Here is a 23,921-nt window from a genome sequence, read left to right on the forward strand (position 1 = left end):
GGAAACAGGGCCTCTCTGTGCTGTCAGTCCTGCTCAGCCAGCTTCGTCCAGGGAGTTCCTCCTTGTTTCTCTCAAATCACCCAGCCCAGCCACCTGAGGAGGTGTGAATCCCTTCTCCAGGCAGCTTGATTCCTTCCAGTGACAGGGAGCTCACTAGCGCCAGAGGCAGCCCACTGCCATCTCTGGTCATGCAGAAGCTTTCCCTTCCTGGGACTATACAACTCCCCCATCCTCCAAATTTGCCCACCCCATGCTCCCCCCATCAAAACCTTCCATCTGGCCTTTCCTCGGTAGCTTTCCCAACCCATGGGTCCATCTTCCTTTCTGCACAGATGCTGCTTGCCAGAACTCCTCCTCTGGCCAGGGAAGGGCCCCTGGTCTGCTTGGCCCAACCCTAAGGGTAGTGACATTCCATATGCCCCCTCCCATCTGGCAAGGCTTACCTTGTCCATGTAGACAAAGAAGAGGATGAGTAAGATCAGCTCTGCTAGGAGGATGACCAACAGGACGATGAAAAACTGGAAAGGAAAGGGCCAGGCATGGGTAGGTGGCAATGGGCAGGGTTGAGGACAAGGAAGGCGTGGAAGGCAGGGACAGGTGGCACCTAGGTGGGGCTTCCCAGGTCTGGGAGAGGCCAGCTCCTCCTGAGGAAACCCAGATAGCTAGGACAGGGGCATAAAGGAGCTGACTCATCAGGGAGTGGGAGGGACAACAAGGGGTATGCATAACCAATCATGAGGAGGAGGAGTGTGATCAAGCCTAGAACATTCTAGAAGCAGTTTCCCTGGGCTCAGGTTGGACACCCAGGTGGCTAGTGTTCCAGGTCTTGCCTGTCCCAGGGGTGCAAGTGCAAGGAGATCAGGAGTTGGAGGGGCTGGGGATTCGGACATAACTTACGCTGAGCAGGAGGCACTTGTTTTCCTTGATGGCCCCCAGGCAGCCGAGGAAGCCCGTCACCATAACAATGGTGCCTATGGCGATGACCAGGTTGGCTGCAGACAACGAAGGGAAGCTGGGGGAGAAGGTGGCAAAGTTGCCTTGGGACACGGAGAGCCAGATGCCCACTCCAAGCAGCCCACAGCCACAGAGCTGGAGAGGAAGGAAAGCCCATTAGCCTGGCGCTGCTCTCACACTCGTCCATGGACCTGGGAACCCTGCAGGTCCCCACCCCATGCTCTGAGACACAGACAAAGTAAGAACCGACAAGGTGAGAACGGGACTACCATCAGGCATGGCCGCAGACCCAAAGCATGTCGGCTGTGTGATCCAGACGGTCCCCTAGCCTCTCTGTGCCTCAGTCTCCCCATATGACAACGGAGACTGTGCCAGCTTCACGAGCCTCCCAGGTCACTCTGAGGATGGATTAAACCACACAGAGGCAGAAGTGCATAACAAATACATGGAAGGTACTGGGCACATGTGAGGGGTTAGGTTACTCTGCGTGACAGAGAAGAGGCCCCAGTGCCCAAGATGGAGGCCTGGCGAGAGGGGAGAACTGCGGTCAGGGAAAGCAAAAAGACTTCATCTCTGGAGGTGGGAAGGGACCCTCAGAGTCGGGTTTCTTGGAGCCAGAACTTCCAGCGACTGGGTCCTGTTACTCTGACCTGAAGGGCCATTTGTCCACTGGAGTCTGAAGAACAATTTCCCACAGATGGAGAAAGGAGGCAGTCACCAGCTGGCTGCGGGCCTGGCCAGTGTGTGGGACATGGGAGTCCACGGCTGCCTTCAGCATCCATCTAAAAGGCTGGCCTCTGGCATGATCGGCCCCAAAACCAAAAAGTAACTCTCCCCAACAGCACCCCTGGGGCTGCCGGCGCCACCAGCTCCACCTGGGGAAGCTTCCATTTCACTGGCCGCAAATCTCCACATCTGCCTTATTTTATGCTCGATATAGCTGGCACTCCCCCACTCCCTCTGCCAGCTCAGGGGAAGTTTGCTGAGTCTAAGGAACCAATCAATCAGTCAAATAGTATTTATTGAGTGCCTACAGCATGCAGTGTGCCAAGCCAGAACAGCTACAACCACTTTAGAGACCTGTTTTCCAGGGGTCTCTGTTCTGGCTGGATGGGAACTATAAAAGTGCAACATTTACACTCCCAGGTGGGATGGACTAGTGCCCAGTCAACGCTACAGGCGTTCAGAGGAGGCGATCACTGTCACAGTCACGGAAGCCAGGTGAAGGAGGCAGTCCCTAAAGGGTGGGTGGACTTGGGCAGATGAAGGCTGAGAACATTCCATGCCAGGTGAACATGCAGGGGGTAAGGGCTTAGGAGTCACAGACCCGAATAGGACTCCCGGTTCTAGCTTATCCTGGTGGTGTGAGCTTGAAAACCTCTCGTATGCAGAGTGAGAATATCATCCCCTTCCTTTTGGACTATTGTAAGAATTAGAATGGAATAAGCTACGTGAAGTGGGTGGCCAGCTCCGGGCACTGCTTGCTGGAAAGGCACTTCCCTGGCAGTTGTTCTGTGCCAGGGCCTGTGCTGACCATGCTGAATCCAGGAATCAGCCCAGCCCCTGCTCTCAAGCTGCTCTGGCTCCTGGGAGGAAACAGGCTCGGGGCTGAGACAAGGCAACCCCCAATTAGGCAGGGTAGTGATGCCCAAGGGAAGGCAAGGGGAGGGGACAGATGCTTCCCAGAGGGAGGGCATCTCCTTCGCTTATTCCTCCACAAACCCAACACCTGCGTGTTCAGTGCCAGGCTCTGTTCTCTGAGCTGGGGAGACAGTGGTACACCTCACTGGCAAAGACCCTGCCTTCAGGAAGAGTAGATTCTTCTAGGAGACACTGACCTTAGGTAAGCAACAAATGACACAACTTCAGCTGCTGACATGTGCCACGAAGAAAAATAAGGCTATGTAAAGAGCCAGAAAATAACTGGGGAGGGTGTGGGCAGGGAAGGTGTCTTGGAAGAGGTGGTGTTCAAGCAAAAACCCAAATAAACAGGGGGAGGGAACAACATAACTATCTGGGGGAAGAACGTTCCAGAGGGAACAGCGGGTGTAAAAGCCCTGGAGTGGAAAGGAGCCTGGCCAGCCAAGGAGGAGCATGCCGGCCATGTGCTGCAACACTGAGTGAGGTGACACATGGTAGGAGACAAGGCAGGCGGGGTGGCCGGGGGCCAGGCCAGCCGGGACCTCGCAGGTAAACGAAACGTGCAGGTGTCCTCAGTGTGACGGGAAGGCCCCGGAGCTGGAGACTGACAAGATCTCACTGAGGTTTTCCACAGATCACTCTGGCTGCTGTTTGGAGAAGCGACACCGGGACGGCCCGAGGGAGGCCAGGTGAGCAACTGGGAGGCTACTGGGAGGTGGGAGCTGGGGACAACTCATACCAGGAGGCTATGGAGTAGCGGTGAGAAATGGGCCGATTTGAGATGTTCTGAAGGTGGCATTGACAGGCCTTGCTGGGCTTTGAAGAATGAGCAGCATTTTGATAAATGGGGAACCAGAAAGGTGGTCCACACAGTGCATGAAGAAAAAGGTGGGAACAGACACCTCCACATATTACTAACCCAGAGACAGTGCAAGGAGCTGGACGGGGGTCCGAATGAGGTACGTCCCGCAGCTGCCTGGGTCCTTCACACTGTGGAGAGTGGGCCTGCACCCCCTGTCCCCGGGGGCAGCCCCACATGGAACCAGGTCAGGGCTCCCAAGGAATGGGCACACTCAGCCCCACAGCATCGCCCAACTGGGCCATCACAAAGCTTCGCCGGGGAATGGGGGCTAGCCCCCACTGAGGCCACTAGGTGGCGCTCCAGGCTGGTTCAGAAGCTCTGGGTTCACCAGTGATGGCTGAAACTTTCATCCAAATAGTCACTCTGACTTTTCTTCAATCGGGTCAGTTTCTATGCTGCCGTCTCAATTTTTCTTTCATTAATCATACCATGGAGAATTTATGATCTTCATGCTGAAGATGTATGGCTCTAAAAGCCAGACCCTGGAATGAGTAAGCGGAAACCCTGCTGCCGCAGGTACTCACTGCAGGGGAAGTCGCAGGGTGCCCCCACCCACTGCAGCTGGAGACACGCAGGACCCCAGAGCTCAGAGCCTGGATCCTCCTCGGGCCTGGAAAAGTTCTCAAAGTACAGCTTTCTCCTGAAGCGGTTTCCCACTGTGGGTGTACCTGCAGGGAGGGGGGCCCCTTCCAAGCCCCTCTCTCCACTTCCCTCCTGGGGGAAGTGCTGGGATGCTCAGGAGCCTCCACTTAGGAAAATCTCTTAGGTCAGAAACTCCAGGACCTGGTCACCTCTCTTCAAATTGGTCCTCTGACTTCACACTCCACATCCTTTGATTTGGCCTTGCCAGACCCGGCCGGGAGCCTTCGTCCTCTCAGGGAACATAGCTGGTGCCCTGTCCCCAAATCTGCATCCTTTCCCATTTCCTGTCCAAAGTCCTCCAGGCCCTCAGGAAAGATCTGTGGCCTACCCTACGGGGGCACAGTCAGACCTGAAGCCTTCCTCTCCAAGCCCTCAAACCTGTTCCCGCCTCCATCACAGCCCCCGCCTGGCACAACTCCACACACGGTGCACGTCTGCCCATTGAGGAGGCCAGCGCAGTACAGCGGGTGCCACACACATCCCCACTGCCACACTCCCATCCTCAAGGGGCTCCAGCCGAGTTCAGCCCTCTGCTCCCAACTTCCGATGGCCCAACACTAACAGAGCCTCCCAGCAAGAAGAAAACACAAAGGTCACGCCTTGATTTTCCAGGAAGCTAAGGCGGGGACATGGAAGTCCCCAGTCACAATGCTGGACTGGGACAAAACCTTGGTTTCTGGCATTTGGTGCAGAAGGCTTTACTACCACCTGCTCCCAGGGGACCTCCGACTGACAGGGCACAGGCACCAAGACCAGACCTTCGCCATGGGTCCCATGTCCAGATCACGGCCCCCACTGCCCTCCCTGCCCCTGGCCTCTGGTTTCCAGCCCAGCCTGCACAGAGCTGCCTGATTCCTTTTCCTAAAATGCATCTCTCATCATGCTGTTCCCCGGTGTGACCTTAAGATTCTTTAGCTCTCGGAGGCCCAATTTCCTTTAAAACATGGGATTTGGATGAGATCATTTCTCAGGTCCCTCTGGTGCAGTCTTAGCTGAGCCTGAGACATGGTGCTCTCAGCCCTCAGCCCAGTGGTTCCCAGTCAGGAGCAATTCTGCTCCACAGGGAACATGTGGCATGTCTGGGGACATTTCTGGTTGCTGGCCTCTGGTGAGTAGAGGCCAGGGATGCTGCTGAACACCCTGCAGCGCACAGGACAGCCACATAGTCAAGAACTGTCTGCCCCAATTGTCATAGAGTTTGAGAAACCCTGCCTCACACCCTATCCCCCCACCAGGCACCCACCCTTGGGCTGTCAACGCCTTGAGAACAGCCATCGGAGAAAGAACCTGATGTGTTCCCTCCAGCGGTGGGGAAGGGAGAGCCAATGACAGTGATGTGCCCAAAGTGCTGGGGCGATTCCAGCTGGTGAGCCGGAGCTGGGGAGAGCCAGGGCTGAGATGGGGAAGGGAACAAGGGCAGGAGGGAGGAGGTGACAGCAGAGACAGTTGGCCATGAAGTCTTGGCGAGCCAGGCCTGCCCCGCACAGGCAGGAGGGCGGGAAGACAGGAAGCTGACCTCTGAAGCCAGTGCAGTGGGCAGGGAGAGGGTGCGGCAGGAGCGGGAGAGGGAGGCGCAGGGCAGGGGAGCCGCCCCTGTGGAGGGAGCCCAGCACACAGCACAGGAAGGAGGCAAGGCCCATCCGTGGTGGCACAGCCAAAGCTCAGGGCCAGAGAGCTTAGCTGGTGGCATTCGGGAAAATTCCCTTCCAAAACCAGAGGGTTGTCTCAGCTGAGATGACTGAGCTATAATCTAGCCCACAATGGGACAATCTGGGGTGAGGCAGGGTGACTCAGGGGATCAGGCCCCAGGCAATGCTAGCACCAACCTGCAGGAGGTCACCAGCCACTCATGGTGTGGTTCAGGCCTAACTGATGCCCTCCCCAGAGCAGGAGCAGACCCACGGGCTAGCCTGAGTACCAAGCCTCCCCTGCCCCTTCCCCAACAGAAGGCATTTCAAAATAACTTCAAATCAGGGCTACGAACAAATCCACATCCAAATTTGGGAAGATGAATCCCATCCTTACATTTGCCAATGGCCTCCTTGAGGGCCAGGATTTGGGTCTGTCATTTCTGTGGTTAAATCCACAGAGCCTAGAGCAGGGCCTCACTCCTGGCAACGCCTTCAAGTCCCACAGGGCGATCCGGTCTGGGGCCTGCCCTGACTCTGGAGGAGGAAGAGGGTGCAGGCCCCTGTCACAGAGAAAAGCCCCAAGTCATCAGGCTGTATCAGAATCTTCTCTGTCACCAGGGGCCCATTCAAAACACACACAGCAGGTAAACTTAGGCCCAGTCAGGCTATGGCCAGACAGTGAGCCCACACTCCGGCCTCACCTCATTTGTTAAGTCTTGTAATTAGCTAATATCCCCACAGTGTCTTCCTTGTCTTCAGTTTGGACCATGTTGACTGTGGTTTCAATACAGGCTTCTGCTACATGTCATTATGTGTATTTCAAGCAGGCATCCTATTTCTCTGGGGGTGAGGGACACAATTCCCCCTTCAAGCTTTCCCCTTCCTTAGCTTCTCCACCTGCTTCCATGCTGCTCAGAACCCAGGGGTAGCCACTGCCCATATCTCATGGCCTCATGGGTGCCATCGGTCCCCTACTGGTGGGAGCAGCCCCTCCCCAAGCATGACTCCTCTGCCAGCACCAGGCCCACAGCAGCACATCTGGGACCTCGCAGGCCTCTGTGTAGACTTGCTGCCTACCCTCACTAAAAACACATGCACGGCTGGGCCCAATGGTTCACGCCTGTAATCTCAGCACTTTGGAAAAAACAACAAACAAACAAACAAAAAAACGCATGCACTTCCAGGATCCAGGTTCGTGTCTTATCCATTTTTCTTCCATTGTAGGACCCAGAACACGCCTGGATTACTAGATAAATATTTGCTGGAGGAATGAATGAATGAATGAATGATGGGGATGGACGGAGGGGCCTGAGCAGGCCATAGCTGGGGAAAAGGACCAGACCCAGACATGCAAACCCTCCTGAAAAAGCAGCCTCCTGTGCACCCCATCTTCCCCACTCCTGGAACCCCCAGTGCCCTCGTGTTGCTCCCATCTCTGCTGCCCTATTTTAATCCCCACTGCCTCATGTGTCTGCAGAGCCCTACAAGGCACTTGGGATCCTCACGTCGGATGTCACTGGTGGCCCCAACCTGGCCCCTGGCCCCCCTGACACCCTCATCCATTTTTTGCTTGCAGGAGATTTTCAAATGCTAGGACTCGGTGCTCCCTAATGTTTCTATGAGCCAAGGCCAGGCCCAGCATTTAATGATATTTCATAAATTAGTGGATGTGGAGAATTTTTAAAAAAGAAAAAAAACCAAAACAGCTTTAATTTCACAGCCTGACATGCCGGCTAGTAATGAACCTGCCTGGCTCTGGAAGAAGCCGACCTGCCAAGAACTTCATCGTGGGGAGCAGAGACAATACATCAGTGCCAGGAGCGCGGCTGCTGCTTTGTATTTCAGACACCCCTTGCCTCTAAGGGCCCCCGCAGCTCATTCACTCTCACAGCCATAAAGGGAGAGGCAGGAGGGGCGGGGGACGAGAGACAGCAGACGATACCCCCAATTCTGCACGGAGAGACATGAAGGGACAAAGTCACAGACACGTCTTTGCCAAAGTCACCCAGCGGGCAGGAGGACCACAGCTCAGTGCGACCATGGCGTGGGATGCAGCCACACAGGGCCTCCCAGGGTCCAAACGCTCGCCATCCCACAATGCACTCCATTCTTTTTTTTTTTGCATAACTCTAATCAGTCAAGAATTCTTTCTTATTAATGCAAGAATCTACTTCCCGGTGGCTAACATGCATCAAATCCTAGTTTTGCCCAAGAAGCCCACTAAGAACAGGCCTGTCTCAAACTGAAAGTTAGGCTCCAGCTACAGTAGGACCAGCTCTTCCCCTCCTATGTTCAGAGCTCTATACTTCTAGTAATTCAGCCTAAGGCCCCATTGGCTTGAGCGGCAGCCATAGCACAGTTCAGTCTCACTGAGCTTGTGCATAACTTCAAGTCAGATGGCATGATTCCTTGGTCATTACTGTTGGACCCCACACTTTCTCTCAAAGCCTCCAGTTCACCTTCACACCTTCACTTTGCAGCCCCTAATCTCACCAACTTACATAGGTGTCAGGGAGATCACACCCATATTTTTGTGCCTAATTTTCCTCCAAATAAACATTACATAAAGCATTTGCATATCTACAACCCAGTTACATTTTGATTATACCAGAATGGGGTTATTCTCCATGTGAGATAGTTCTAATAGAGAATGTCTACCCATGACCAAACTTAAGGGGCATCGTGTTTGGGAGCTGCAAGCCTCTGCGGTTATAAAGCTCGTGAATTACGTTTCAAGAGGGCCAATCGTCTTCAGCCAACTTTGTAACCCTTCCCCAACTGACCAAAACCCCTAGCATTTGAGAGTGAGTCCTGTTACAACACCTACACCTCTTGCAATCTAAAACCCCGAAGTGTATATTGGGATGGAAGAGTCCATGATGAAGGAGATTCTACCTGAGACTTTGGGGACAGCCCCCTGCCACCCTCCAGGGGCGTCAGGGCCCAGAGTGGGGGGATAAATGCCCAGTCACCAGCAGTCCTGGCCCCCTGTTGCGCAAAGGGCTTGGTGTCCTCTGGCCCCTGGCTGGGGGCAGAGTTGGCCCTGTTGAAGTGCTACCCATCTGTTTGGTCTTCCTGGCCTAGCCTCAGTATGGGGGGCGGGGGGGCACCTGCCCTGCCTGGGGGCTCGCTCCAACCAAGGCATCTGTGAGACTCTAGGTTGGTATAGCCCTGGGGGCAGGGAGAACCTGAGTCTGTTCTGGGCTTCAAAGACGAAGGTTTGGGTGAGAGATGGCCCAGTCCCCAACACAGCAATGCCTAGATAGGAAGGACCGAGACAGGGAGGGATGGGGGCATCTACTATGCGCCATCCCAACACACCCCGTTATAAGCCATGCCTCTTTTTGGGAGAAAGGCTACAGGGCAACACAGGTCACCTCCCGCATCTCCACCTGTACCCCATCCCCAGGCCACCTGACAGCAGACCCCAGGTCCACTTTCTCAGGCACCAGCATCTTCTACCTTCTCAAATTGGCCCACAGGCCTTCTTCCTCCATGGGGAACTGGAAGAGGAGGTGGAGACACGTCCAGAAGCCCCAAGCGGCCCGGTGTAGGGCCAAAGCTGTCAGAAGGAACAAAGCCTGAGGAACGGCCCTTAGAAGGACCACAAAATGACATGTGGCCAGGATGCTAAAGAGCAGCAGATAATACAGAGCACCTGCCAGCCTTGTAAAGGAGGAATGATCATTCACCAGTCCATAAACATCAATTCCCGCTGCCGCCACAGCCCTACCAGGACAGGCTGCACACACAGGGCAGAACCACATCTGCTTCCCAATCAAGCCCATCCCGGGCCTGAGCAGTGGGGTCAGGGGCTCTTCCCAGACTGAGGATGCACAGTGCAATCACAAGAGGGGGTGCGGGTGGGTGCGGGGAAGAAGGACCACACAGGGAGCACTTGTTACTCAGCAATCCCAAGCTCCTACCAGTCCATGCAGCTCCTGCTCACTTTGGGCATGGGAGGATATGGCCCCTAGACTGCAAGCCTCTGCTGCAGACCCTGGGCAGATCAAGTGAGCAAGAGGGCACAGCTGTTTCCCATCCCTATGCAGGAACATACAGAGGGCAGGCTGCAGGAACACACGGAGGGCAGGCTGCAGGAACACACGGAGGGCAGGCTGCAGGAACATACGGAGGGCAGGCTGCAGGAACATACGGAGGGCAGGCTGCAGGAACACAAGGAGGGCAGGCTGCAGGAACACAAGGAGGGCAGGCTGCAGGAACACACGGAGGGCAGGCTGCAGGAACACACGGAGGGCAGGCTGCAGGAACACACGGAGGGCAGGCTGCAGGAACACAAGGAGGGCAGGCTGCAGCACCTACGGAACAGGAATGGGGAAGAAGCTCCCAAGAAGGAGGCTGAAAAACCAGTCATGGCCTCCACTGGACGTTTCGGTTCTCTGAGCTGGTGGGAGGACTGCCCTTTGCTGGGAGAGTAGGGGTGAGGAGGACCCTGGGACATGCCTTTTCCCGAAACTCTGGAACTTGTCAGCACTGGACAGAAGGCAGCGTGGAGCCTCAGGCCACCAGCACCCAGTAACACTGCATGATGTGCAGGGTGGGCACTCTACACTGGGCAGGAGTGGGGGACAGTCAGGTGCCTCTCATTATCTGCATGCCCAGACCCAGGGCTGCCCAGGGAGGAACCACGAGGAGGCAGCCTGGGGCCCCGGCACACGGCACGGTCTCAATTCCCAAGGTCACTGTAAAGTGGGAGGGAAGGCACCGGGAACTCAGAATAACTTGTCAGAGGGGTCTGAGAAGGGATTTTCCAATCACCAGCATATTTTTTCCTTGCTGAATTTGTTTTATTTTGTTCATGTGGGGAGAAAGGCATTTCTGACAGCATCAAAGCACGCCGTAACTGTGAAGCCAGGGCTGCTGTGGGAGGCAGGATGGGCTTAAGAAACCAACCTTCAAGGATGGCGTATAACTGGCGGCCACCTGGGCTTCCCACAGAAGGTGGAACCATTGGCAGCCCAGACCTCAGGACCTGGAGCCCAGGGGAGCAGCAGGTGCAGTGCAGCTCTGGCAAGCCACTTAACCTTTCTGAGATGTTTCTCTGATAAACCAGAGAGAGAGAAGAGCACCTCCCCAGCACTCAGGGATGCTGTGGGGATGAACAGGGCTCTGCCTGCCGAGCACGTTGTGTTCCTCGGAATATAAACGCTGTACAAGGTGTTATTACTCAAACTCCTTGGAAAATGCAGGGAGAACAGGACAAGGATGCCTTCAGTTCCCATTACATCTTTCTGGCAAAGAGCTCCAAATATCTAGGAGACTGTAACTCATTCTTCAGGATGGCGAAGGGGGTGGGGACCATTCTCCCTGTTTTGGGACAGGAGGTGCCCCCAGAGATGAAGAAAAGTCACACAGTGAAGACTTTAAGACTGGGTGCCTCTCATTCAGCACAGCTGCCTCGGCTCCACCCATGGCAGGTCGGAGGCCCTTTCAATAATGTAATGAGGGTGATCTTCCACGGCTCTAGCTCAGCAAGTAACACCATAATTACACAAATAGGTATCAGGCAAGACTGCCTGACAACCAGGTCCATCTCTGGCCCCAACACAGCCACCCACACACTCTCGAGCTATAGTCCTTTGACAGGGCCCACACGTGGAGCACCTTCTCCCTGGGGGTCCTGTGCCCACAGCCTGATTATTTATACTGCCAGCCGGGAGCTATGACCACCCACGCCAGCATTTTGGCATTTCTGACATGCTTCACGGGGGACACGGGATGGTTCAGTGCAGATCTCTCTGCCAGAGATGGTCTCAGCACCAACTTAAGTGACAACATGAGATCCCTCCCTGCCCAGCGCCAGGCTGTGCCCACTTCAGGGCTCTCCTGGTCACACAGGAGGCTGTGACCCATCCTGTCTGCAACATGTGCACGGCAATTCAGGTTACTCCGTTGAAAGCTGCCTGCCTGTCCACAGTCTCCCCAGACAAACGTGTCCCAGGTCACGGAGCTCTTGGTGGGACAGCTGCACCTGCTCCCAGTGCCCCCGGCCGCCTTCCTTGCCCTTCCTCCTCATGCTCTGTGGCTGCGGACGAGTGCTGATCGTGCACTAGTACTAGTCTGAGTGCTTTGCCTCTATTGCCTCATTTAATCCTTTCAACCCAGTGGCATCTTTGTCCTCCCCATTTTACAGATGAGAAAACACAAGTATAGTGAGGTTCAGGAAAGAAGAGACCCAGGACATCTGACTCCAAAAACCACATTCTTACCCACCACCTCCCGCTGCTGGGATCTGGGCCATCTGCCTGGCTCTTTCCCATGAAAGCCAGAAAGAGTGTCACCCAGACACGTGCCTGCTCTGAGAAAGGAAGGCTAGCTGTGATAGAGTGTGCAGACGCAAGCCTCTGGGCCTGGAGCACTCCTTCTAGCCAAGGAGGACAGGATGAAAAAGCAGTGTTGGTGATGACTCTGGTGGGGACGGAGGCAGCCAAGCCGAGGAGAGAGCTGGCATTCACTGAGCCCATATCACACGCCAGGAACTGTGTCCCATCTTTTCCACAAATGCCATACAGGGCAGTTACTATTAGTTTCTCTGGACTTTACAAAGGATCAAGGAGATTGAGTATCCTGTCTAAGCTCACACATGGAGTTGACAGAGCTGGGATTTTAACACAATTTGCTATGACTCTTGTGATTCCAACCTCCACCTGCCTCCTACGGACCTGAGAAAAATCTAAGATTTCATTGTATTAAACATGTTCGACAAATTTATAGCCCAACCTGAGTTGGGGGAGGTGACACAGGCATGCTAAGAAGTGGAGACAGCCAGGCACACAGCCCGGGTGGTGGGGTGGGGAAAGGAGCGGGTACACGGTCACAGCAGGCAGGAGTAGCGGACAGATGCTCAGCGTGGAGGTGGTGGTCCAGCTGAGGACGTCTACCTGCTTTGCTGATTCTCCCAGAGCTGTGAACACTGTTGGCTACACCATTCTCCAAGAGGAAGCAAGGAGGAACAAAATAAACACAGCTGCAGCTCAGTGGACCTTTTTGCACCCGTATCGCCACAAAACAGGAGCTCATGGAAATAACAACGCTTTGCCGTTTGTTTTCCAGAGGGCGCTTCCATGTACCGCGTCTCTGCAAATGGTGATGATGATCTTGAGTGGGGCCCATTTTACAGATGAAAACACTGGAGCCCTTGGAGTTGGGCCCTTTTCCACGCGGTACCTGTAACTGACCGATGTAGTGAGCAGGGATGTTGAGAGTTTTCTTATTTGACCCACAAGGACGCGGAGTTTCAGAGGAAAACACAGAAGCCACTGAAAAGATTTCTGCTTTTTGGAAAAGAGTAACCTGCTCGTGGAAGCCTCCAGCCAGTTAGTTACTCAGCAGGTGCCTTGCACACATCTGCCCTGAGCCCAGCACTGCGCTGGCTTCTACCGCACACAAGATCATGAGACAGGGTCCTACCCTGGGAATACCTGGGGCAGCTGGACCACCACCACCAGGCTGGAGAGGTGGCCGCAGTGTGAGACAAGACACTGGCCAGGGTTGGAGTGTGTGGGTCAGAGATGGCCGTGGCTGACTCTGGCCTCGGGTCCAGGTAGACCTGGTTAAAGTTCCAGGTTCCCTCGTTCACCAGCCAGCAACTGCAGAGAACGACTTTTTCTCTGGTGCTTGTGTTCTAAATGGGAATTAATGGTACCTACCACATAGAGTTGTCATCAGGATTAAATGAGGTTCGTGAAAATAAACTTCCTAGCATGGCGCCTTGTACACAACTATAAATGAAAGCCATTATTAGTATTTACGGCCTGCAGCCGTCATTCCCCAGGTTATAGAGGCCAGCCGTGAGTCAGGAGCCTGCGGTGGAGACAGGCAGGGAGGTCCTCCACTGCCCCCGCTGCCCTGGCCCCAGCCGGCACACGGGGGCTGCTCCTGGGCCTCCCCGAGCCCTGTCCACCCAGGCCTGCAGCAGCGTCTGCCCAGATGGGCTCTACTCCCTCTGCCGCCCTGCCGGTCCCCAGCCATCCATCTCCGGGAGGCGGCTTGCTTTCCCGATTTGCAGGCGTGCTTTCTTTTGGCAGGGAGCTGCTGCCGTCTGTGCTCTGGACCGTAGAACAAGTTTTCATCAATAAATTAAGATAAGCGGAAAGCCAGCTCCAGAGGAGGCGGGCTGAGGCAGGCTGGCGGGCGGGAAGCTGTTCTGTGACCCAGAAGGGGCCGAGGCAAATCCAAAGCAAGACTGGATCCCCGCCCCACTCCCCGGGTCCCCTGTGCCCCATTCGACCCAGGCCTCTCAGACGGGGAAGACTGGGAGGTCACCTGCCTCCCTCCAGCCCCATTACATCCTCGAGGCGGGTGAGCCAAGTGTCACAGCGACAGGTACAGTCAGGCTCTCAGCAATGCTCTGAGCCAAAGTAATGGTCCCAAGTGCTGTGCTGGGTGAGCTAAATCACTCAGACACTTGCCTGCCCAATCACTACCTGATAAAAACTCTGCAAAGAAAAATGCTCCTCTCACAGAGTTTCCTTGCTCTTCAGTGTAAATCCAGTTCACAAAATGCACCTTCCACGCCTCTACCTCCAGGCCCTGCTCACGGCACGTCCTTCCATCTAAAAAGCCGTCTTCTTCCCTTTGCACTGTTCTCGGTCCAATTCAGAGCCATCGAGGCCCAGCTGAAGCCCCACCTCCTCCTCCAGGCTCACAATCCTCCCTCACCCACCAACACGCTGCAGTGGCTCGACTGGCCGTCCGTTATTGGCCCCAGGACGTTCTCCTGCCTTGTTAGTACTGACCTTTGCCGGGTGCCTGTCCTGCCTACAAATGGCTGCATGAGGGCAGGAGCCTCCCTTCAGACCTCTCTGCACAATTCCCTAGCATCAAGCACAACGCTGGGCACAGAGGCCCTGGTTCATAGACAGCCAAATATGGATTGTGGAAGCCCGAGTGAAGAAGGGAAGTGGGAACACTGAAGCAAAGGAAGTTTTCAGCTCAGCAACAGGGGCGACTCCCCAGCCCGGCGCGTTGCTGCACCACCTCCTTCGGTCCCTCACGCTTGCACAGGCCAGAGCATACGGCAGGAGAAGGGCCATCTGTCCGTCCACCGCCACACATGGAGAGGTGCGCCTCTCCGCATATGTTTATGAGTTAACAGACAGGTAAGCCTTTAGACGAAGCAATGTCATGAAGCCTAAACAACACAGCACACTGACTATGTGCTGCTAGCGGGCCAGGTTATCCTGGGTGTCCCTCACTCCTCTGAGCCTTGGTTTCCCCACCTATTAAACAAAAGGTTGAAACTAATAATATCCAAAGTCCTTTCCAGCTCGAAGAGCCTATGATTGTGCTTCTACTTAGTCCTCTCCCTGGCTGTATGAGACGCTAAGGCAACGGCTATGAGTCCATTTTACAGGTGAGCAGGTGGGGGCCTCTGAAGCTAAGTGGCTTGCCCACAGAGCCAGGAGGCTGGAACCCAGCACATCTGCCTTCCTAAGAGTGGCAGGAAATGATGTCCAAGTGCCACGTGAGCTGGGCCTGAGAAGTGCTGCCATTTACCGCTCGCCCCCTTGTGAGATGACATCATGATCAAACGCCCTGGTTAAGGAAACCGAGGCTCAGAGACGCGACTTGCTCAGGGTCCACCGTCAAGGTCTGATGCCAATTCACTGTCTGCCAAGGGAAATGACCATTTAAATACAAGGGAGAAGATGGCAGTCTCAGGCCACAATGCCATTAAATCAAGACTGCTAATTACACCCCAACCTGGATCTCAGTCAGAATCAATTACGTCTGAGTCCAGGCGCTTTACTCACCTCGAATGAGCGGAGTTGTGTGCGGCCTCTGACCAAGTATAGGCTGGGGGAGGCTCAGGCCATGGCAGCTGTTAAGGCAGAACCCAGCAGGCCCTCCCTCCGCCCCTCCCACCCCCACATGGTGAGGATAAGCATTTCCACCACCATAACCTGGAAGGGAAAAGACGCCATTTCACAAAGGGCAAACAGCAGGGTGGGGGGATGACCTCTGTGATAAACAGTGAGTTGGCAAGAGGCACCGAGAACCAAGTTCAATGAACAGAACAGAAATATATTGAAAATAGCAAAAGAAACAATTACTATACATTTTCATTTGAGAACCGAGGAATACATTTGCTCTGGCTTTTGCTTATTCAACAGAAAAAAAAAAAAAAAAAAAAAGAGCAGCAGCCAGAGAGAGCCGAGGAGGGCATGGCAGAATGCAGACGCTTGCACTTTGTGGCTCTGCGTTCCCTTCAGCTCTCAAAAGAGTGTGTTTTGAGATACAGGCTGGCATGGGAGCCAAAAGAAATAATACTACAGGTGGAGGGATTTAGGGTGCTGCCTCCAGGTACCCACAAAATAGATACCCTCAAACAAGCACGGAGTGGTGCCACTGCTGTCCAGTTGGCAGCTTTGCATCTCATACCTTCAAACAAGCAGGGAGTGGTGTCACTGCCGTCCAGTTGGCAGCTTTGCACCTCTGGAAGTAGAAATTATTCAAGAGAAAAAGAACCAGATTTTACGTGGAGATAGAACCTTAAGGTTCCTGGCACCAGCTGCTCAGGGGAGCTACAGTCTGGCTTCAGTTCAGGAAACTCTGACCTCTGTTGCAAAAGCAAACCTCCAACGATGTAATCCTGCAGATTCTGCCCCTCCTGCAAAAAGCGGGTCACCAAGGCCCTGAAATGGGGATACTCAGCCAGTGCCACCCAGGCCAGAGCGGAACCAACCCACCCCTGGGGAAAGGGCAAGACTGTGTCTGGCGCCCTCACAGTCACACAACGTCCAGTGTCCTCAGTCTGTGGACACGACATTGTGGACACTGGACACACAGGACGTGGGTCAGGGTCTTGCTCTTGCACCAGGTTCAGGTACCCTCAGGGCTTCTTTTCCCAGTTCATCGTGAGGGTGAAAATCAAGGTTTCCTGAACAGGGTGCCCACGTTGCTTCTCAAATCACAAAAGCCCGAAACTCCCTGCTTGCACTGAAAGGCAGTAGCCCCACTTCCTGTGTGTCATGCGTGCCCTGAGTCACATCTTCTGAGGCAGAGTGTCTGTCCTAGTCTTTTGAACGTGCTTCTCTGCCTGTGTCCCCTACTTTGGAGATGCAATTCTCCATCTATTCTTCCATCCGGGAGTCACAGCTTGGACCCGGGGCCTGTGGTTAGAGCACAGGATCTGGAGCCAACGCCCAGGTTCTGAACTCCAGCTCTACCCCTTGCCAGATGTAACTCTGGGTGAGCTGACCTCAGTGACTCCAAATCTTTGTCTGTAAAATGGGGATAATAATGCTCTCTCCTCCAAAAATACATATGGTACTGACCATATTAGGCTGTTGTGAATATTAAATATGACAAAACTTCTAAAGCTCTTAGAACAAGAGCGCAGCCTAACATGGAGTCAGTCTTCATACAAGTTAACTAACACCATCACCACTGTCACCCTCCCCATTTCATCCACCTGGAAATCCTCAGGCCACATCCCCGCAAATCTCCTGCAGCCACCTCTTCCTTTCCACTCTCCCGACCTGGTTCCCAGTCTCATCCATTTGGCTGGGACACGGGGTAGGCATTCGGGTCGGTCGCCCCACCTCCTCTCTGTCACCACAACCCCATCACTGCGCAGAGCACATCATGTCTTCCAGGCCCTAGAGGGCTCCTACAGCCCAAGGGATGTGGCTCGATCATGGAGTTCCTTCAAGACCTCTAGAGGCTCATCTTTTCCATATTCTTTGGCAACTATACCTGCAGTCTAGGGTCCTCATCCCTCTGAGAACACAGCCCATGTCTTCAGGGCTGATGCCTCTCCTCTGGGAGTCCTCCACCAGCCACGCCTTTCCCTCCACCCTCCACCACTCAGCAGTGCCTATCACTTCCACGAAGGGCCCATGGCCTCCGCCCTCCCTGACCCTCCACCTCTATATTCCAGGAGCACCTGACTTCCCTCACCTAACATATTTTGCCCTGTAGACATTCACTCCTATTGGACTTGCCCCCAGCCAACTCTTTGAAAGCAGGCCTGAGTCTTGCTCATTGTGCATCTCCTATGGTGTCTTGCGTAGAGTAGGCTCCCAAGAGATATTTTCCAAGTTGAACTACGTTTTCACAGAAGGCCAACTCCCAGCAGCACGGGACGATGATGGTTCACTCTGTTCTGTGCAGCCCCAGCTGGTATCCTGGGGAAAAGGCTCCACTTACGCTGTCAAGAACCATAAAGGTCAAGTCCCATCCCTACAAATACCAAGTACACCCAAATTCTTCACCGGCACAGAAATGGTGTCGCACCCACTGGGAACAAATGTGCATCCCCACCCCAAGGCATGTGACAACAGGGACTGCCACTGTGCTTTGTCTGGGTAACTCATTCACGCCATCATCTTGCTTTCTTTCCAAAGTCACTTATTAAGCACAAACTATGCCAAAAACTATGTCCAGCACCGCACAGGATGTTAAAGTGCCCTGAGGGGCCATCCCATCTGACTACTATCGGGCGGGGTGGGCAGGCCCTGCCTGTGAGCTCCAGACTCCTGCACCCACGTGCCCCCTTGTTATCTCTGCCTGGATGCCTCACAGGCATCTCACATGTACTAGGTTCTCAGCAGAAATCTTCCTGCTCAAGCTACAGAGAACCAAGTGACTCTTTCATCCATCAGCGAGGCCTGCTAGCTCCGCCTCCAACTCCCATCTCCAGTTCATCCATCTCTCCCCACCTCAACTGCTACACTGCTATCATTTTCTGTTTTCCTAGCAGCCTGTCTTGCTCTTCCAAACCCATTCTCCACAGAGCAGCCAGGATGGTCCTTGTTCAAATTTCTCCAATGCTTTTTGCTCACATGTGGAACAAATTCCTTTCCACGGCCTACAAGACCTGGTCTCTGCCTTCCTTGCCACCCCCGTGCTGGGTTCCCACTCACGGGCCTCTGCTGGGTCCAAGGCCTATCGCTCTGTTTTGCCTTTGGGTTCCCTTTTTCTAGAATGATCTTCCTTAGGTCATTCATGGCTGGCTCATGCTTATCCTTCAAGTTTTCCTTGCTTCCTTTCCGTTTCTTGTGACAGTCTGTGACTACTTTAAGTGTTAATTTATCCTTGTCTGTCTTCCCTGCTAAATGTGAGCTCTGTGACAGGAGAGATCCTGATTTGCTCCCCGTGCACCCCTACGGTGATGTACTGTGCCGGGCACATGGTAAGGGCTCAGGCAATACCTGTAGAAGCAGGGACGGAGGGAGGGAGGAGACCAGGGCTTGGAAATCTGTCCTTGAGAACTTTCCTCTAAAGTACCATTTAGTATATGATGACTAAACTTCCACAGCATCACCAGGATCCTGGGAGTGGTAGCAGGGTACTGACTTACAGCAAAGAGAAAATGCTACAGGCTGTGAAAAGCTCTTTCAAAGGAGGGCAAGAAGGAACTTGGGCTATGAAGTCAGTGGACTCCAGTGAGGCAAAATACCTCTCCTGGCTCTGCAAACTCAGGAAAGTGACTTAACTTCTCTATGTCTTCATTCCTCATATACAAAATGCAAATGATAGCAGCAAACTCATAGGCTAAATAAGCACCGTGCTCAGTACAGAGTGGACGTTCATGTAAAATTCCTTCTTTCTGCATGCTGGCTGGGAGCTCAGACTCACACTCTATTTCTAATTAAATCAGCCCATCCTCTAGCTCCACAAGTGTTGGGCTGCCTAGAGGCACCATCAATGGGGTATCAGCCATCTCATCTCAGGATCCCACCTTAAGGACAAGAGACAGTGGTGGGCAACGTAGTGTGGCTGCCCTCTGGGTACTCTTGGTCCACCGAGACCATGAATACATTTGCACTGTGCATTGAGATTTCAATAAATCTCTGCTGGAAGTAACCAAGGGAAGTCTGGCCCCAGGTCAACCCACCATCCTCATGGCTTGGGAGAAGATCTTGGGAGCAGACACTTGAGGGTAGGGCAGTGGGTCAAGGAATGGTGTTATTCAGTGCTGCTTGGGTTCCAGAGTTACCCCAAGCTCCCTGCAGCTTCGGTGGCAGGAGGAGGAGGGAAGATAAGAAATGGTGTCCACAGGATTGCCTGCCACTGTGGTCTCAAATGCCAAGCAGCAGCTAAAAACAGGGTTAGTCAAGGTTCCCACATCACTCTTCATTGCTGCCAGAAGACAGCAAGCTACACCACCCAGGCCAGAGACACTGACTGAGGTCTCTGTCTCTCTCCCCACAGTAATCTAGGGCCTGCCCTCTCTTTCCCCATCTCAGAGGAGAGGACACCAGGGTGATTCTGGGCCCCAGAATATATCCCTGGGTGGGATATATTAGACCCACAGAACTCACACAAAATGAATCTCGCCAAGGCTCTCCCTTCTTGAACCCCCAGAGCCTGTGGACTCAGCCTGAGACTGAGCAAGCTGCACCTGCAGACGAACCAGCCCTTGAGACCCCCACACTGCCAATGCCATCCCCACACCTCTCTCCCCTGCCACTCCCTTCATCATTCTTTCTGCAACTGCTTTTCACCACACCATGCCCATGCTCAGGAGCTTCACTGGCACCCACTGCCCATGAGCGGAGCCCAAACCCTCTGCCCTGCACTCAAGGTCTTCCATGAGCTGACCCCAGGTTTATCTCCCAGGGAGTCCCACTGTGAACCATCTTATTCCACAAAACAGGGAGGGGAATTCTGTCATTCCCACACATATGCCCTTGCTCAGGCCACACCTCTGCCTGGGGGGAAGGGCCTGCTTGTCCTGCAGAACCACCTAAGATCCTCCTCTGAGGTCTCTCTCTCTGGTGAACACAAAAAGAAACACAAGGCATGAATCAGACCCTCACGACCTACGGGCATCTGCTGCACAAGCCCCTGCCCCAAATCTCCTGACCCATCACACCTGTGATTAGAAAGAAACCACACAGTAGGTAAAAAGAGTGTGAGAACAGGACAGGCAGCAGGCTGCCTCTGGGAACCCTGCTGAGATGCCAGCGAGGAGGGGGCGGGAGGTGCAGGAGACGGGTCTGGCTTTTCACAAGAGAGCTTGTTGGGGATAATTTATTCCCACAGTATCTCAGCAGGTTTCAGTCAGTTGAGTTTATAATGGAACAAGCAGCCACTGTTGTTCTTGGATGCTGCAGAGACAGCAGTCATCAAGCAGAGGATGGCCCATCGGGGGCCGGGACACTCCATGGGAACCAGATTTCACAGTCCTGGAAAGAAGAGGTTCCAAAAAACCCACAGCATGGTCTATAAATCCCAGCAGGAAGTAGAGCAGGATCCTCCACTTGGGAGGAAATGGGGTAGGACCTGGAAGAGAAAATCAGGTTGAAACCCCAGGATGCTTGAAGGAAAATGAGCAGAGAACTGCCCACATGCTTCCTCCGAGACCCCTAGGAGAAAGCAGGACTAGAAACCTACCCTTACTCCCTGCAAAACTGGTGAGATGTCATGCCACCAGCAGACTCAGGTACAAAAGCCCAAGACCACAGAGCAGAGCTTTCTGCTCTTGCCTATAAGGCTGGAGAACAGCACAAGAGTCACCGGAAACTTGGTGGGGAGCAGTCTCCTAACTCATCAGACTGTGAGAAGGGTGACAGACAGGAAGAGAAGAAAATCCCAAACTTCAATGTCACCTGCCTGGTACCTGCCACCCAACTCACCCTCAACATTCAACAAAACCAGGTTGTCCCTGGGTCTGAGCTACTCCCCTGGGCGAAGAAGCTGATTTCTTCATTTACTACAGGATTATCCCAGGACGGTCCTCCCCAGGGAATGGACTCGTCAGAGAGATGGCCATGTGGAAGAGTTGCCGTGTATTTCAGGAGCCAACCCGCTCTTGGATGGACCCTCTTGAAGTCCAGCTCCATGATGACTTCTGCTGTCTTGTAGGCAACGCAGAATAGTCACGATTGGGGGTTTTTCTGTGGTCCCCCGAAAGAGTTAACCCGGCTACCAAAGTCAAGATCAGGGGCGCCGCTGGGGAGCTTATCTGGCCTCCTGAAGAGATTAGCACCCAGCTCAAGAGATGCCAATCAGCCAACGAGGCCGAATTTAACCTCATCCAGCCCTCCCAGCCCTAGCCGGGCCACTCCCAAAATCGACGATTACGCTAGAGGCAGCTCTCGCTGCAGCCCGTCATCCGCTATTTATAAACCACTCGCCTTCTAGGGGGAACCAGACACCTCCCATCCCCATGCAGTGCCCGGCGCCAGGCCTGTGGCCTTGGCCTCAGGGCCTCCATCGTGCTGGCCGCGACTGCCGGACCCCTGCGGGCAGTGCCTTCCCTGGTCCTAAGTGGCTCTGTCCTGTCATCTCGGATGAGTTGAGTGCTGCGCTCAGCGGGGCCCGGCCTTTCCAGGGCAGCTCCTTACAAGGCCCCCAGGACTGCTATCGGATGTGGTTTGGCTCCTGCAGCCTCCCTCACCAGCTCACCACTGGGCCTCAGGACCCCGCCCCCACAGCTCTCCTCCCTCTTTCTCATCCTTTGACCACCTCTCTGGCTCCTGACAACCCAGCAGATCTGAAGAAAGGCCAAAGCAGCAAAGGGTGGGAGGCGGGTATTTATGGCAATGGGGGACCGGCCTAGATCTGGGTGCAGGAGGTACCTCCGCCTACTGCAAGAGGCAGGTGACCAGCTGAGAGCCCTGCCTGAAGGACATAGCAGGCAAGAGAAGGGTTGCTTTCAACTCAAGGAAACTCACAAGCATATGCCCTGATTACTGGGACCTCCCACACCAGAGGTACAAAGGGGTGTCCAGTTTGTTGCCACACGATCTACATCTCTACCAAATCATGCTCTCATCTCCGTATGGATGAGAATCCTAACAATTTCCAACAAAGTCAAAGCCTCATGAGTTCATTTATTTGTCTGCACAAAGGCTTTGCCGAGAGCATGTCTGTTTGAAAGATACTCACCGCATTCTAAGGATAACTAAAAGAAAAAGGTTCTACGGCTTCTGGGTTACTGAGCTAGACACCCCAGTTCTTTCTAAAAACCAATTACCCTGTGACACCAAACAAGAAAGAAATCCCATTGGTGCTTCCATGGAACTGACACAGGCCCCCATGCTGTCCTCCCTACACCAGTTCACAAAGGCCATGTGCCTTTGGGGTGGCACAGGGACAATCTCAGGAGTATGGTGGCAAAGGGCTGAGTGGGGAGAAAGTGCTGGAGAAAAGTTTAATAATAGAGCTGGGTTGGGCTCGGCCCGTTTCCTTTTTCAGTTGCCCTGATCGCTGCTCCCATTACGTGATGTGGCCGTGGGCAGAGCCAGTCAGCTGCTGGGGAGATTCAAACCCAGGTCAGCCCGGGGACCATGTCTCCTTAGGCCACCTCTGCGAAGGGTCCACATGCCACAGTCAGATGAGGTCTACGCACAGCTCACTCGGGCTCGCCTAACACAGCCTCTCTATAAAAAGCCCGGAGCTGGCGGGACAGACAGAGTCAGGCCGGAAGGCCCAAGGTTGACTGTCCCTGCACCCATCAGCCCTCCTGCCCAGCTGCGCGCTTTGCTTCTCATTGTCTCTCCTGATTGTGCACTGCTATTTTGGGCTCTGGGGGACAAAGGGGAGCTGAAGACTGCAGCAGGAAGCTCACAGGGTGGGGAGGTTGGCGTCAAAGCCACTCTCTTGGCGACAGGGCAGCTGCTGCCCTCCTTCCAGCCTCTCCCCTGTCCCCTGGAAACCGACAAATACAAGTCACTCAACAGTCAACACACATGTGTGCATGATGCATCCACCCCATGCAGTGGTCACACACTGTAGACAGAAACGTCCACATGAAAATACGCGGTGCATGCTGGGTGGGCATCATTCATGGATCATTAATGGAAACTGACTTGGAATCAATATTATAAGGACGGGATTGGGGAAGGCACACTCATCAACAGAGCCCTTGGCAACTCACAGTTCATCTGCAAATCATTTTCTATATATGTTAAGCGGGTTTACTAAGAGTATCCCCTTCAAGGTCACCACAAAGCAAAAATAATACACAAAAACCACTTGAAACAGTGCCTGGTGCCAAGTGAACGTTCTACAGGGCTGGATACTGTTGTCATCGTCATCATCAGAATGGACAAGACAGAACCCAGGAGTCATCCATTTTAGCTGTCACTTTGGTGAAGAAATGTCGAGCATGTAGCTGGAAACCTGGAACTCAGGCAGAAGGTTGGTGTAGAAGGCGCCCACAGGCCTGACCCAGGGAAAGGGGCAAGGCTGGGCACTCACGTCCATTCTCAGTT

At 54.0% G+C, this 23,921-nt stretch overlaps 1 protein-coding gene across 5 annotated transcripts in view; it reads right to left on the reverse strand.

Annotated features, from left to right (window-relative positions):
• Nucleotides 1-23,921, reverse strand: part of TSPAN9 (tetraspanin 9) — a 207,221-nt gene that overhangs the window by 7,022 nt on the left and 176,278 nt on the right. For all 5 annotated transcript variants that reach the window (XR_004059658.1, XM_030939368.1, XM_030939366.1 and 2 more), the window contains 2 exons: nt 898-1,089; nt 444-518 (listed from right to left, as the gene is read on the reverse strand). Coding sequence is in view for 4 of the 5 variants with exons in the window: in XM_030939368.1 (XP_030795228.1) it covers nt 444-518; nt 898-1,089 (267 nt within the window). In the remaining variant the exon portion in view is untranslated. The remainder of the gene's footprint in view (nt 1-443; nt 519-897; nt 1,090-23,921) is intronic.

Source organism: Rhinopithecus roxellana, chromosome 10 (assembly GCF_007565055.1).
Source record: "Rhinopithecus roxellana isolate Shanxi Qingling chromosome 10, ASM756505v1, whole genome shotgun sequence".
Lineage (NCBI taxonomy): Eukaryota > Metazoa > Chordata > Mammalia > Primates > Cercopithecidae > Rhinopithecus > Rhinopithecus roxellana.